Source organism: Urtica dioica, chromosome 8 (genome assembly GCF_054948205.1).
Source record: "Urtica dioica subsp. dioica isolate 48M chromosome 8, U.dioica_male_clone48M_v1_H2, whole genome shotgun sequence".
Classification (NCBI taxonomy): Eukaryota; Viridiplantae; Streptophyta; class Magnoliopsida; order Rosales; family Urticaceae; genus Urtica; species Urtica dioica.
In genome coordinates this window covers 32,526,823-32,543,341 of record NC_142763.1, presented here as the reverse complement: position 1 = coordinate 32,543,341, position 16,519 = coordinate 32,526,823, and the positions used below count along the sequence as shown (strand labels likewise).

Sequence of the window (16,519 nt, the reverse complement as noted above, 5' to 3'; positions counted from 1 at the left end):
TAAACTGAGTTTTTTTTTGGGCTTGAGTTATGTGCCTTCTTAAAACACATTCTTCCCGTTGCATTCTGTAATGACTCTTAATATTAGAGAATTATCATAATGAGTAGATAAGTTAACGGATAATATAGAATACTTAAAAAGTTATATTAGCCTATAAATAAGGAGAAGTAGTAGAGAATATCATCAGGAAAATGTAGAAGATATTCTCAGCTTTGGGAGAGCCACGGGACTCTAGAATTTCCCGTGATTACTTGTATCTCGACCGTGATTTCAGAGTCTGCAATTGAAATACGAGCTTATCTCATTTCCATCGTGATATTACAAACTATACTTGGCTTTCAATTTTCTGGTTACTAACACCACTCTTGTTACAACTCTAGGATATGGCAGCTGATATACCGGGAAGTTCAAGTGGTAACATAGACCTGAAGTTCATTATCAACGAAGAAGACGGCGTAGACGAGAACAATGACGGTTCGCTGACAAATGACCAGGACAATGCCAAGTACGAAGGTGATTTTATTCTTGAGGACCTCGATGACGAGAATCCAGACTACGGCAATAAATCTTTTGGATTTTAGTTTACTAATGGCATTGCAAGATAATGAATTACCGACTTGTGATGCCAAAACTAACGCCCTTGGCTATCTTCCCAAGAGACTCTATCTCCAAGTTCCCAATTCCTGGGCTACCGAAATCTGTCCTCTCGAGAATGTGTGTGCTGACCTGAAACATTACAACCCGCCGATTCATACCCTAGCAAGTGTATACACTCTCGCAAAGAGACAGTACGTGGCCAAAAGCAAAGATAGCGCTGTCAAATGGGCGACTCTGAGGATGGAGGCTTTTAAAGTGGGGTGGTTCGATATCCAAGAGTACACCCTAAGGGTCGACGCGCCGAGAGACGCCTTAGCAGTCTTTGAGGCAGACACTGAAGTGATTGCGAAGCATATAGACCGTGCACGGAAGATTTGTTCTTTTGTTCCTTTCTTGTCGGAGTTCTGTTTCCGCACTTACGGCTCTGCCTACCTGATTAGTAACTAGGCTGAATTCGTCGCGAAATCGTCGGGGCTCGGTGAAATTCTCGATTACCTACGTCCCGATGCTCTATACGGTCAAGCTCTGCAATGAATCGAAGTCAATAGACCAATGCTGGTACTGAGGAATGAAGAGGCGGGTAAATATATCCCGTGTGTGTTTCTGGAGAGGGCTAAGTGGGGTCCGGCTGGAAAGGCTGTCGTCACGTCAGCCCATTTGATCATAAGATTGATGGCAACTGGAAATTGGTGGAGTGATATCAAGAGGATCGGAGGGTACGATGATACGGTGCTCAACGAGGTCGCAGAAGTACCATATGTTATCGGCGTTGTACGGTTTGGAAGGGCTGAGAGAAGAAGAGACAAGGCGTGTGAAAGAAGCGCAAGGTTCGGCGATCAAGTTCGCTCTGATTTTGAAGGCCTCTTTTGCGATACGATAATGAGTCAAGCTTGCTCGGAAAAAGGGATGGCGTTTAAGAAGTATGCTAAGAAGAACTTGCCCTTTTATAAACGTGGCATGAATGGGTTCAGACTCGCACTGCGATCTTCTCAGTGGATACGATACTTATTGCTCGAGTACAAGCTCTTCTGGCGAATAGATGATTCACGCTCACGGATTTATTTCCTATAGCTTTTTTTTGGGGTCGTGAATTACTTGTGATACACTCTATGTTTGCTTGGGCACATTTGTTTCGGTTCTACGTATAGGGGTATTATAGAACAAGCAATATTAAGGAGATGGCTCAGAAACAATCCCATTAGCTTTTGCTATCATGTTTTGGGTTTTGTGAATTATTTGTGATGGGCGTTTTGTTTGCTTGTTTTGATTATAGACGTTGGAATTCTATGGTTTAATTGTGTATGATTTTGTTGATGTATGGAAAGTTGTTTCCATGGGTATTTCTCAGAATGAAAATTAAAATAAAATATCTAGCCACCATCTTCAGTCAGTGTAGTGTGTATACGATACTTCTCTCTCTCTCTCTCAAATTTGCGTTTATTTTTTTAAAATAAATATCTAGCCAGATATTTCTCAGAATGAAAATTAAAATAAAATATCTAGCCACCATCTTCAGTCAGTGTAGCGTGTATACGATACTTCTCTCTCTCTCTCTCATATACTTCTCTCTCTCTCTCTCTCTCTCTCTCTCTCTCAAATTTGCGTTTATTTTTTAAAATAAGAATTCTTAAACATTACATATTAACTTAAGATTCAGATTTCAGAAACATAATTATATATTTAAAAAGTTTAATTTTTAATTGGGACGTGGTATCCGCATGGGTCTTTCCTTGTGGTGTACATCTCTAGAGCAAAAAAATGAATCCTTCCGAGAATCGTGTAATCAGAGATGAACTGACGTTGGAACCAGAACGGTCAACGTACCAGCCTTCAGAAATCAGAATTTTATTAATCTGGTTATGTATCTGCAAATGATTTGTATTTCATTGTTTATTATACAATAATTGCTTTGCTTCTTTTTTTTTTTTTTTTTTTTTTATTGATTACGGAACACTGTTTTGCTTCGGTCTAATTCCAGATGATATAAGGCATAATAAACACGTTGCATATACACTTTAAACTATAAAGAGCCAGTCTGTAATTGTCAGTGTATCTATTCATCTTGATCTTACCGCGAAAGTCAAAGACAAAGACAAAGACAAAGACAATCATGTTAACGTATATGCGTAGTTCTTAGGCATTTAATATTATTATTTAGTACAAAATAGTCAGCCGCCGTATGACTATAACAAATCACATATTTAGGAGATAATTTTTAGCAATCAGTTGTAACAAATCTTGTACGTGTAACTTTTATATCTCTTTCTAGTTTTGTAATCCTCTGCTATAAATATAAATACAGCAGATTCATACCCAAATCCTTTCCTGCGTTCTTTAAATCACAGAATCATTTTCCCAAACTATAATCATGAAGCTCACACCAGGAATGTCAGCTTTCGTCACCGGCGGTGCTTCTGGAATCGGTACGGTTCTCTCTCTCTCTCTCTCTCTCTCATCCGGATAGGATTGGTTGTGAAATTCGGTGCTTGTTTGCAGGAAAAGCTCTGTGTTTGGCTCTGGCAGGCAAAGGAATATTCGTGACGGTGGTTGATTTCGCAGAAGACAAAGGCAACGAAGTAGCGAGTCTTGCTCAGAAAGAGAATTCCAAGTTCCACTCTGGTTTGGGCTTCCCGTCCGCTTTGTTCCTCAAATGCGACGTCACAAACTCAAGCGAGTGAACATTCGTGTTATAATTATTGTTATGAAATGAAACTCTGTTTGGCAAGGCATCACGTTAACTTTCATTTTCGTTTTGTGTTTTTGTTTTGGGGGCAGAGGAATTACGTTCTGCGTTCGAGAGACACGTGGCGACATACGGCGGATTAGATATCTGTATTAACAACGCAGGAATTTATACTTATGAGCCGTTTCACGAGGATGAGAGCGATGGAAGTTCTACTTGGAGACGCACTCTTGATGTCAATGTTGTTGCACTTGTTGAATGTACTCAAATTGCGGTAATGTTTCTTTTTGAGTGTTTTTTAAGCCCAAATAAAAACTTGTTCTTTGTTACTTTTTCAAGAGAAGTATATTTTGTAGACTGATTGGAATCCCCTATTTTTTATATTTTTGCAGTATTCAAATAACATTATGAACATGGCTTCTTTTTACAAGTAGTTAAGTATTTATATATATATATATATATATATATATATATATATATATATATGTATATGAACAGATCAAAATCATGCGAGAAGCAAAGAAGCCTGGCGTGATCGTCAATATGGGATCTGCAGCGGGTCTTTATCCGACGGAGTTAGACCCAATATACCAATGCTCTAAAGGTTTGATCGTTACGCTAGTCTCATTTCAACTTTATACGATTAGTTCATGTTGCTTAGGTCAGTTCTAAATTCTATTATGGTGTTTCAGCGGGCGTTATTTTGTTTACCAGAGCACTTGCTCACCTCAAAAGTCAAGGGATTCGGATTAACGTGCTGTGCCCTGAAGTAAGTCCCTAATTTAAACGCAACTTGTGAATTATTAGAATAAATATTGTAGTTGCTCAAAGAGAATATGACTCAATGAACTATGTCGTCTTTTATGCAGTTTATTGAGACTGATTTGGGCTCAAAGGCGGATCTAAAATTCGTCGATCTAGTGGGAGGGTTTATTCCAATGAAAATCCTGATTGAAGGTCTGGTTTCCACTTTCTTTCTCTCCTTTTTTTTTTCTTGGCCACGAAACCATTAATTGCTTGCTATGAAGAACCCCACCTATAAACTTGATAATTAATTTACGTCGACTAACTTCTACCATTTTCAATATTGCAGTCAGTATATTAGTCGGATACACATTATGAATTTTAATGAGAAACTTGAGTTTCTAACCATCGTACTTATAATCAATCGCTATAACTGAAATACTTGAAAACTAACCAAAAAATTTAAACCACCTAACGAATTCTTATTATATCCTTTAGGGGCTTTTGAGTTGATCACCAATGAGGACAAAGCTGGTGCGTGCATGTGGATAACAAATCGCAGAGGAATAGAGTTTTGGCCAACTCCCAGTGAAGAAGCAAAATACTCACTTCCGTCTTTAGCCACTCTTCGTATTCAACCCAAGGAATAAATGTGTGATGAGATCACGCGCAATTACATTACTTCCAAGTATTGTTCTTTGTATTAAGATCTATATATATATATATATATATATATATATATATATATATAGTGGAAGGGAATTTCACGTCTTGTCCTGTGTACATTTTGGCTGTGGAACATCATGCATGCCACAATTTGTCAGCTTCTTTATGCATGCCAGTCTAGGAAAATTGTCATGTTATCATCACAATTTGTGGACCACTGCCACGTGTCGATCAATGCTTGACTTGTAAGGCCTCTTGCTTTTATCTTACTATTATGTCATCTTTGTACACACATACACGTTAACTATATTGTGTTCAGGCCTTTCTAAAATTATATTGATACGATAAGATAAGATAATATATATATATATATATATATATATATATATATATGTATATATATATATGCGCTTGTGTGTAAAATTTGTATAAATCAAGGATTAAAATCTCGCATCTCGCGGTCGTACCGCACTTTTTTTTTTGGGGTATCTCGTCTCGTACCGTGCTATCTCGTGGTATTTGATGAACGTTCGGGGTATCTCGTATCGTGTGGTATACCGCATTTCGCGGGATATACCGAAAAAAGGGTATTCCGCGGGGTATTTGAACAACTTTTTAATTATGATTTTGTATAAGTTTAGGATACACAATCTATATAAATTTTTAAAATAAAGTTTTCAAAATTCCAGACATGAAATTCTTTGTAGAGTACAAATCAATACACATGTAATATAGAGTTCTCAAGCAAAGTCACACTAAATAAAGAAAACAAATAATTATACACGTAATAGAGATTTCTCACACAAAAAAAGTAGAGTTCACAGTCATTGTTGCTACTCGTAGGTAGAGTGTCGGGGGCCCTGAAATGTATGAGGTTGTTGGTCTTGCATCAGGCAATACTCGTACCAAGTCATCATGTGAGCATATGTAGTCATATAAGTCTCCACGTGACGATCGTAATTATACTGATCTAATGCAACATAAATGGAGTATTTTGGGAAACCTGGTCGGTAACGAATACGAGGTTGGGGCTCATGTGGTTGGTAAAAATCCCTTAAAATGGGGGGAGAGACAGGGATGACGGGGACATGCACGGGCACGGGGACTATCATCGGATACTCAGGATAACTGTACGACCCGTCATGCGGCTCAATTGGATGCGAGGATTCTGAGTCCTCCGGTGTAATCGAGAACCCACCGAAAAACTGTGACAATTGATCAACATCTTTGCTAGTAGAAGAGAATGACATTGCATCAGACAAACCTCTGTACGTATTGCCTCCATATCCTGACTCAAAAAAGGCTGGATTCATGCGGTCGTATTCATCGTCCGTTTGTGGTACGCTATATCCACCACCGCTGCCGAATTGAGGATCGTATCCACCACCGCTGTTGTATTGCCCGCCACGTTCTTCACCACCACCACCACCACCACCACCACCTCCTATGATTATAATAAAAACGGAATTAGAAAATAAAAACTTGTTTTATTAAATTATGAGAGCAATCTTACCTGCGTTATCATCCGAGGCATGACCAGTATCATCCGAAGAACTTGAAACGTCTTGAGTCTGTCGATGGGAGGGGGGGGACGTTTTCGTTCAAAACTTGGTTGACATCAACTCCAAGATTTGCAGCCTCTTCAGCAATGTGCATATCTGGGTTCTGATTTTCGTCATCTAGGTGAACAGGATCAATCCAGTGAAGCATCTCATCATCTCCTTCATTTTGGGCTCCCGACCTTTCAAAAGCCCGTTCGATGATGTCCAAAGGATCTAAAGGCACCACTGAATTATCGAACTTGTACTTCATGTCTCTCATGTTCAGCTTCATGTTATAACTGCAAAATACAAGTTTCTCCAACCTCTTGTATGCTAGGCGGTTCCGTTGCTTTGTGTGCACTAATGCAAATGTGCTCCAATTCCTTTCGCATGCTGATGAAGACGCAGTTTGGGAAAGGATTCGCATAGCTAATTTTTGCAATGTCGGAATAGCATTTCCATAAAGCTCCCACCAATTTGCTAAAATACATACACATTATCAACCTTAAAAGTCAAACTATAAACCATCTTAAATCATTACGTGAAATTATTACCTGCTACTAGAGTACCCCTCGCTGATATCGCACTTTTTTGACAAAAGTCTCCTTTAGCGTCTCGAAATGCTAACAACTGTATATTTGAAAATATAAATCATTAGAAATTAATATCAAAGACGTGTGCATAAATACCAAGAATATAAATACCTCGTGTCCTAGCCTAGATGAATCATCGTGTGGGTGCAAAACGTCAAAGACCTTTGTCACCGATGCCATGTGTGTATTATCCATATGAACCTCTCTGTTGTACTGTAACTTTGGATTAAGGTAGTAAGCTACATTATAAAGAACAAATAATTGTTAATAACTATAACGTCTAAAATAGTTAACCTCATTAAAAATGTTAAACGTAACGGTTACTTGCTTCATGTAATGGATGACAAAGTTGGCTGGTCCACCTGTTCTCGACAATATCAACAACCCATTTTTTCCCGTGAAGTCCCTCCAATCTTTTTTTCATCTCATGGAATACGTAGTATAATAATCTCATGGTTGGATGAACTTCGGTGTCGACCAATCGTAGACAACTGTACATCGGCTCAAAGATACCACACACGTCGTCAACTCCGTGCCAAAATCGTTGGGACAAAACATTCTCCGAAACAGATCTAGCTGTCTGCGTACGAGCTAGCTTGTGATCGTCCCACCATTGACTCGTAAAAATTTGTTTCAGCGCAGCTCTTTTTTCGCGAAGACTTCTAAGAGCCAAATAGTTCGTAGCGAACCTTGTTGTCCCAGGACGCACAATTTCACCTGGGGAAATGTCTCTTAGATTGGATAATAGTTGACCATGATTGTAGATGAACTTTGATATCATTCTAGCTGCCTTAACGACGGCTTCAACGTTCCCTCTCTTCCCGATATCTTCAAACATCAAGTCCATGCAATGAGCGGCGCATGAAGTCCAATACACATTGAACCTATAAAACTTAGTACTTAATCAATATGATAAATTTGAAATTAAAATAACAAATTTCAAATACAAGTTGTACCTCTTCATCAACTTTTGCCCAGCCTTTTTGTAGTTAGATCCATTATCCGTCACGATTTGTATAACATTGTGCTTCCCAACTTCATTCATGGCATCTTTGAGGATGCCATAAATGTAGTCTCCGCTCTTGATGTTGTTGGACGCGTCAATCGACTTTAAGAACACCGTCGTTCCAGCACAATACACCATTATATTTATGATGCTTAGCCTGGTGGGGCCCGTCCAACCATCAGACAAGATCGTACATCCAAACTTCTCCCAGTTCGGCCTTTGGTCATCGACATATTTTTGCATATCAGTAACCTCGGCATCAAGATACTTGTTGTGAATATCATACGGAGACGGCAACAGAACGTTAGGACCTACAAAACAAAATACTTAATAAATAAACTAAATATGATAAATACGAAATTAAATATAACAACTTTTAATTCACTTACCAAACTCCTGAGCGGACTGGATCATGTTTCGAAAATGATGTGAGTCCGCCTTAGATGCCGGAATGTGCTCGTGAACAAAGAACTTGCAAATGTTCCGTCCGAGTTTCATCGCGTATCCTGGTATGGACATCACATCAACCCTTTGTTGCCGAGAACTGGGGGATTTGTATAAGGATGGAGCTAGAGATGATGATCGTTGCAAACGAGGTTCCGCTGAAGATCCACCGGGTCCCTCTCGTTCTGCCCTCCATTGCTCAGCTGCTTCTTGCTGTCTCACCCTCTTCATAGTTGATCGGACTAAGACCTCCTCGCCATCGTTCTCTTCATCTGACTCGTATCTATGAAGTCCTTTGGTGGTTTTAGACCGAAGATATGCTCCAAAACTACTTTTGGACTTCTTCTTATCGGATACGGCGAAAAGACACTCTCTCATCTCCTCCCTTACTTTGGAGGACACTTATCACACACCGTCGTACTTCTTCGATTATCTGTAGCGGCAAGGTGATTCTTCACCCTAGTAACACCTCCGCCTTTCATCTCATGGCCACAAAAGTTGCATACGAAACCGTTCGTCTTTCCTTAATGGGCGTACAATATTTCCGGGCCGGATCCGAACTCATTCTTCAACTATTAAATCTGAATTAACAAAATATATCAACATTAACAATAATGAACAACGTGACAATAACAACTAACTAAGAATTAGATCAAACAAGCAATAAATAATAAAAAAATTTAATTACATTTAGATCAAATTAATTATTAATTACATCTAAATTCTAAATCAACAACATAAAGATTTAAATTCGAATTAAAAAAAAAACATTTTAAAGATTGCATATTTAATGGGTTATTAATATTATTATTATTATTTGTTGAAAAGTCAATGTTATTGATTTGGTTCCGTGCATGAATCTTGCCTAATTAATGCAAGGTATGTGATAATGATATATTCAATATTAAAGACCAAAACCAAGCCCACGTTTTCTATTCCTTTCCAATTCCCAAAAATTGTTAAAAAAAGTAATTAAAAAATGATATCACTTGCTTAAAAAAAATCATTACAAAATGCAACCAAACTTGCTTTTTATGAATCGGAATAACGTTGCCATCTTCTTCCTCATTTCATTTTTTTCATTTTTTTTACAGATCTGCAAATTAAGTGCAAACTTCTTTTCTTCCCCTAAGCTACCAAAAAGAAAGTTTCCAGCTTTGATTTTTGAGCAAGTCACACACGGAAGTTCACCAGATTGCATAAAAAAAAAATTCAAAACCCAGATCTACAGTTACCATGCTTGGGCGAAGTTGGAGTTGGACAGCTACGTGAAGGAAAACGAAGGTCCGGCGCGGGAAGACGAGAGATTTCAACAGATCTCGCGATGGAAAATGAGAGATTTGCAGAGCTTTTTCTTAACGATGGTTTTGCAGATCTTGCTTTGGGTGATTTTTTTTTTCATTTTTTTAACTTCGTTTGAACGAGAAAATGAGGTAACTTCGTTTTAGCTTCGTTTTTTTCAAAACGCGAGATATATGGCGAGATATCGCGAGAAACGGACAATTTTGCGAGTTATTAACATCTCGCTCTAGCACCTAGGCGAGAAACGAGAACTCGCGCGAGATACCCCCATCTCGCGCGAGATTTCAATCCGTGGTTAGGTCGTATTCCACGAACATTGAATAATGTTTCAGGAATGCAGCCGATAGCTTATCGAAACCATCAATGGAGTTTGGTTCGAGTTTGGAGAACCATTCCAAGGCGGGTCCGAACAAGCTCTCGGCGAATAGTTGGCAGTAACCTGCCTCTAATTCTCTCTCAGAGAGCATAACTCGTCCCATTGCGACTCTGAAGGACAATATGAAAGCCTTCGGACTTGAGGTGCCGTTGTACCATGGGAGGCGAACCTTTTCGGTATCTCCCAGTTGCATTTCAGTGATGTTTCTGGCGAAAGGAGTTCGCCTCATTTCTTCTACGAGACGATCTATCTCGGGAGCGGAACTGGTCGCAGAATGAAATTCTGAACGAACAGCTCTCAGCTCGGCCGTTATAGATTCCTTGAACCTGTCTAGTTCGGTCATATCGGGTTCTCCACCACGAAAGACACGAGGTCCCGATTGCGCCGGACTGACCGCGGTTACACTGGCTGGGCCCTGACGGGTCTGATTCACCCCGCCAAAACGCTGGGAGTGAATGTTTGATAGATCGCTTGAGGGCGAGGTCCCGCATCAGTCGGGAAAGACCCGGACGGTGCTCCCCCGAGCGGAGGCGGAGGGAGTCCGGAAGGATCGATCGTGACTTCTGTCGCGACCTCGCCAGCAGTTCCCCCAAGCTGAAAGCTTGCGATGGGAGACTGGTCTGCTCCTCGGGCGACCTGTATCCCAGAGAAATCCAGACGGACTCTAGGAAGGATAGCTCGGCTTGTTTGCGCAGCCGAGGTTGCTTGGCGAGCTGACTCAGAGGCGGTCATATCTCCGGATCCCACTTGAAGATCTGGGATGTTTCGAGGAGTCGAGAGAGTATTCAACCGGTCATTAAGAGCGCGGTTGGTCTCGGCTTGCTCATCTATTTTTTTGGTCAGCATATCCAGGATTGCCCTGATCCCCGAGTGGATCTCCTCTCCGGATTCGTAATGAGTCGGAGTGGAAGACATGATAATTTTTTTTTTACGAACTGTTCATTCCGAGATTAGTCTTTCTAAAATTTTCCACAGACGGCGCCAAATTGTTGATGTCGATTTTGGGATCGATCAACAATCACAAAATAAAAGATGAAACGATTAAGGATTTTAAAAGGGGGGTTTAGAAAGACGTCGTATAAGAAACAAGTTAATAATAAAAAAACTATAGTAATATATTAATTAATTTTATTAATTTAGAGGAGGTTACAGCGGGACGAGGTGATGAACTCAACAGGTCGAGCTCAAGGCAATAAACGTAATAGTACAATATAGAATGTCGAAAACTGAGAATAAGAGCTTGTGTGCCAAAATCGTCCTCTCCTCTTCTATTTATAGGCGAGATGGAATCTTCAAGCCGAAGACACGTGTTCCTCGATCCACATTCCTCGCCGAGGTCGTAGTCGTCCGAGATCCGGTCTTCGTGGCACAGTCTACTCTGACTGATCCTTCGAGTCGTGGTCGAACTGGCGTCCTTCACTGAGCCAGGAAATGTCGCTGGACTTGGGTCGATCTGTCGAGAGCGAGCCAGGTCCATAATTGATATCGCGGGTCGTTCTTTAAATGGATCATGGGTTTCAATTGGGCCAAAGCCCATCTGAAATAATATTTGAATGTTTAAATATTTATCCCCCCACACCCTACATGGACTAGGTGTGGAATGTGGACGAGAGTCTAAGTTTGGAAGCGTGTGGTGCAGCGTATCGTGAGAAATTTGTGGTTCAATGGATAAAGGGTTGTGTCGTGATTGTCTTTGAGACTGGTATGTGACAGGTTGAGAGGCTGTGTTGCAAGGTCCAAGGGATAATGGTTGTGCACATGGCACAAGTACTTCTTCTGATGACATTGTGTTGAGAAATGGACCTGGGATCACTAAGTCAGAGATGCTATGGACAATAGGACAAAAAAGGACAACATGCGACATAGAATAGACTACATGACAGACATCGTCATTGGACTCAAGAGACTCTGGAAATAGATCAATATAAGAAAAATCAACTTCATTGAAAACAGAATTTCGTGTAATGTAAATACGACATGTAAAAGAAAGACATTTGTACCCTTTGTGGCTAAGACTCTACCCTAGAAAAAGTCATCTCTCTAACCTAAATTGTAAATTGTTTTTATCGTAAGGTCTCAAGTGTGGGAAAACTGCACAACCAAATACTTTCAAAAACAAGTTATCAAGTTTTCTTGAGAAGAGAATTTGAAAAGGACAAGACTGATGTAAAAGAGGTGTTGGTAATGAGTTTATGACAAAAGTGGCAGATGAGAATGCCTCCCACTAAAAGGATAATGGCATTTGTGTTTGAGCTAGCATAGAGATTCCTAACTATACAATTCCTATGTTTTCTCTCTGCCTTGCCGTTTTGGGCATGGATACGAGGACAAGGATGACGAGCTGTTATACCATTTTCATTTGAAAAGAATGTAAATGACCGGTACTCACCACCCATATATGATTAGAGTGTGCATATAGATATATTTAAGGATTTTTCTGTAAATTTCTTGAATGATTTAAAGACTCCTAGGGGTTCTGATTTGATTCGTAAGGATAAATCCATGTGAACCTAGAGAAGTCATCTATGAAGTGTATATAATATCTGTACTTTTGAGATGAAACTACAGGGGCGGGACCCCAAAGGTTAGTATGAACGATTTATAATGGTTTTGTGCTTTTCGTGTGAGAAAGAGTGAATGGTAAAGATCGACTTTTACCAAATTGGCACACATTGCAAAATTCATGTTCACATTTTATTGAACTAGAGAGATTACAACTTTGCAAAACATTATACACAATGTTACTTGAAGCATGACACAAACGTCTATGCCAAGTGTGCCAATCAACAGACTTACAACTAGTAAAACACATAGACATTGACTGAGTAAGAGTTTTAGGTACATACACTTGAATTGAAGATGACACGATGATTTGACTCGAGATTGTGATCCTTAGTAATACTTGACTTCTCCATCACGTAAAGTCCATTCTCATGCCGTTTTTGAAGAGGAACTTGTCATGCTCTATTGTCCTTCACAAAACATCAATTTGCATCAAATACAACAAAGACATTGTTATCACTAGTGAGCTTAGAGATACTAATGAGACTTTTCTTTATGGAAGGTAATCGAAGGATTTTATTGAGTTTGAGGCCTTTAGTGTGTGGTTTTCCTTAAATCGATTGACCAGTCTGAGTAATATTTAGGTTGATACGATTGCTAATCATCACTTTCTCCTTGCCTTTGTACTCTGAACTAACCTGAAGGTTGTCAAGCTCCGGGGTTATGTGATTGGTGGCACCTTAGTCTACGTACCACGATTAAACAACAACCGTCTCTGGACCGGCGAAGAATGCAGCTTTGTTCTAAGCTTGAGCATGATCAGAGGCTTGTTGACGAGAGCTTTGGTATGACTCGTCAAGTCTGTGCCAACATGCCATTGTCGTGTGACCCTACTTGTTGCAAATCCGGTACACCGGCTTGGAGTTGGAGCCTCGACCACCATATGAGCATCCACGACCTCCACGTCCGCGTGATCTGCCTCATCTTCCTCTGGTGTCGATGTAATTCATACTCGCTCCTTAAATCTCGACTGAAAGAGACACATTTTGTTGCTCGATGTGTGTTTTTTTAGAGAGAGACATGGCCAGAACTTCTTGAACGAAGATCTCTGACTCATTGCCTTCAGAGTTCTGTAATTTATTACTGACCATCGGGACTATGACCTCGTACTCAGTCGGTAATCCTATTAGGACCACAGTGATGAGGTCGTCCTATGAGATTTTGATTCCTAAAAGAAAGAGAGCATTTATAGTACTCTCCATCTTGGCTAAGTAATCAGCGACAGAAAGAGAACCTTTCTTCGTCGTTTGAAGCGAAAACTTGAGAGGCATTATTCGTGCCTTCGATCGAACAATGAATTGATGCTCAAGAGCTGTCTAGGTTTCGTGCAACGTCCTAATTCTTGTGACTTTTTGACGGATCTAATTGGAGAGATGAGATTAGCCAACACATAAGTAGTTGATCTTTGCGAATCCATTGATCGTAGTCTTGATTTCCAAATATGATCACCGTTCATCCAGCGCTCCTTACTTCGATGAACTCCGGTGGATATGCGTTCTTTCCGTTGATGAAACTAAGTAGGTCATGGCCTACAATCGTCGGAAGAACTTGTGAATGCCAAATCGAGTAATTGTCTATGTCGAGCTTGAAAAAAAATCGCAGTGTTGAGAGCCGCCGATAACTGAGAAAACACCATTGGTCACTAGATCACATTGATCTACGATGACGAGGAAAACGAGTCTTCATTCGTCATTTTCACCGCTTTGATACCAAGTTGAATTTATATATATATAGAGAGAGAGAGAGAGAGAGAGAGAGAGATATTGAGAGAACTTCCGAGAGTAAACCTTTACTGAGTTGGTATTTCTCATTAACGAATGATTGAATGAATCTTTACACTTTGTTATCTTAAATACACTATACACCGTAACTGTATGATCTAATGCCTAGCTGAATCAGTTACATTGACACGATGTTACGTGCTAGACACGCTTCTGATCATGACGTGGCATGATTGAGCTGGTCAAGCTTAGATGCTGACGTGGTCACACTTTTAACACATGGTATAAATCCAAACACGTTGTCCCCCACTACGGCCTTGATGTGATAATTAAAGTGGTTATGGAATTTCCTTTGTACAAAACCATGACGACCTGCCTTGTATCCCACATGATGCGTTTCTAAAAGACCATAAAATCCTCGATAACGTGTAATTGTTGGTTTTGAAAGCCTATGTGCCACGAGAGTTAGTAAGTTCAGAAATAACACCCTATAGGGTTCTTAAACTCGACCTCCCCATAGAGCCTATGACCAAATAGAATGGCTTATATCGAAGCCGTGATGCTCAAACTTTGCTTGAGCAATAATTGAATCTGATTTGTTTGAATAAATTTTGCAACATGGTCTCTTATTTCTTATCTCTTAATTACGAAGCGCGAGAGAACATCCCCCCACATTAGGCCTTAAAGGTGATTCACTCTCGTTGTCTTGCTTCCACAGTGCCACCAAATATAAGGGAACAATTTCTAGGGTAGTCTTGGGGTGCGACTACCTCAAAATCTCCCATCTCTTCTTCATCCTTATAGCTTCATTTTCCTCCATCTCTCAACTACGAAATCCATTTCCATTCGCCATTGATGCTAGTATTTTTGGGCCAAGGGGTGAACTTTGACAAGTCAAAATTTTGTTTTGGAAATTGTGTTCCGAACCCCTCTAAAGTTTTGTATGCCATGGAAAATACTTTAGGCTTTCACCTTATTCCGGTTAAACTAAGCGAGATGTCTTATACCTCCAACTTTTTTGGTGAAAAATCTCAGTTTTTTCACAAGCCATCAAAGAAGCTCGTAGCAACTCTGTTTTAGAGAAACAAGATCATTGGCACCTCACCCGCAAGCATAAAAGAATTTGATGCTCGTGTCCTCAAAGCTCTCTAGTACCCAAACACCTCATTCACTGAAAAGTCACAATGGGCTACTCTGGATCTTATGTGAGGAAAAGCCTAATTTGAAGACGCGAGCTCACTCCTTTTCGATCTTGTTGGAGAGTCAAGGATGATAAGACTACCCAGATCTTCAAGGATAAGTGACTTGGTCTAGCAAATTTCTATTGCTCGATCCACCATTCCTTCTAGCAAACTTCACAAGTTTCCAAACTTTATTAAGCCTTCCACTGTCAAAGTTGGGTGAGCCCACTAACTATTCAAAGACCTGTAGATATTGCGGAGCCAGTTAGCTCTGCACGATCGACATCTTGGTGGTAAAGGGTTGAGCTAAATAAATAACTAAGGTTCACCATGATAGATCGTCGAGAGTAGAGGTAAATTGGTATACAACATGAGCCATAAGGTATGCTTAAAAGGTACGAGGTTAGAAGGGACATATGTGTCTCAAAAGAGAAAATGAGGGACTACAAAAAAAATCAAAGAGAAGCAATAAAGATTAGTACTCTTAGAGATATGACGATTGGGCTTATTGGGTTAAGGGTCCAAATATTTTATAAAAGATCCGAGAGCATGGTGGAAGCCAGAGAAAAAATAGGGCTTTTAAATTCTAGGGAACACTCTAAGCAAAAGTCTAGAAAAATAGGTGAGGAAACGATGATAAAGAGGTGGGCCAAATTGTAAAAGTCGGTTCAGGTGAGTTTTGGATAGGGGTTGTGATATGGTATTTGATGTGGAGATTGTACAAAATTATTTACCGAAATTGGAGCTAATATGAATGAGAATTGATATTCAAAGAGTGCTAAAAGTTCGCCGTTAATTGGTGATATGTACTGGAATAGAACAGAGTGAGATATAAATGCAAAAACCCTACATAGATGGGGAAACTCACTTTGGAGTAGGGGTGTACAAAACTTGACCGAAAATTGGTTAAACCGATAACCGAATCGATCCGAAACCGAAATTCGGTGCCATGTCATCAAACTGAAAATTCGATTCGGTTAACCGAACCGGTTTATGAAACTGGATCGGTTATCGGTTTTGAATATCCAAAAATTCGATTATCGGTTATTTAACCGTTTTTTTTAAAACGGATAACCAGTTTTGAAACCGGATAACCAGTTATC

General features: G+C 39.9%; 2 protein-coding genes across 2 annotated transcripts; both read left to right on the top strand.

Moving 5' to 3' along the window:
* The first annotated feature begins 2,895 nt into the window (after window positions 1-2,895).
* Window positions 2,896-3,411, top strand: LOC149389281 (uncharacterized). Its single transcript, XM_089624195.1, has 2 exons — window positions 2,896-3,020; window positions 3,094-3,411. The coding sequence occupies exons 1-2, from the start codon at window positions 2,966-2,968 to the stop codon at window positions 3,273-3,275; spliced, it is 237 nt and encodes a 78-aa protein (XP_089480321.1). The 5' UTR covers window positions 2,896-2,965; the 3' UTR covers window positions 3,276-3,411.
* LOC149389280 (uncharacterized) lies at window positions 3,348-4,729 on the top strand (the record flags this gene model as incomplete). The annotated part of the gene is made up of 5 exons (XM_089622596.1): window positions 3,348-3,554; window positions 3,779-3,884; window positions 3,973-4,049; window positions 4,150-4,237; window positions 4,523-4,729. Coding segments are annotated over 5 exons (630 nt in total), but the record flags the coding sequence as incomplete, so codon positions are not given.
* Between the last annotated feature and the right edge of the window lie 11,790 nt (window positions 4,730-16,519).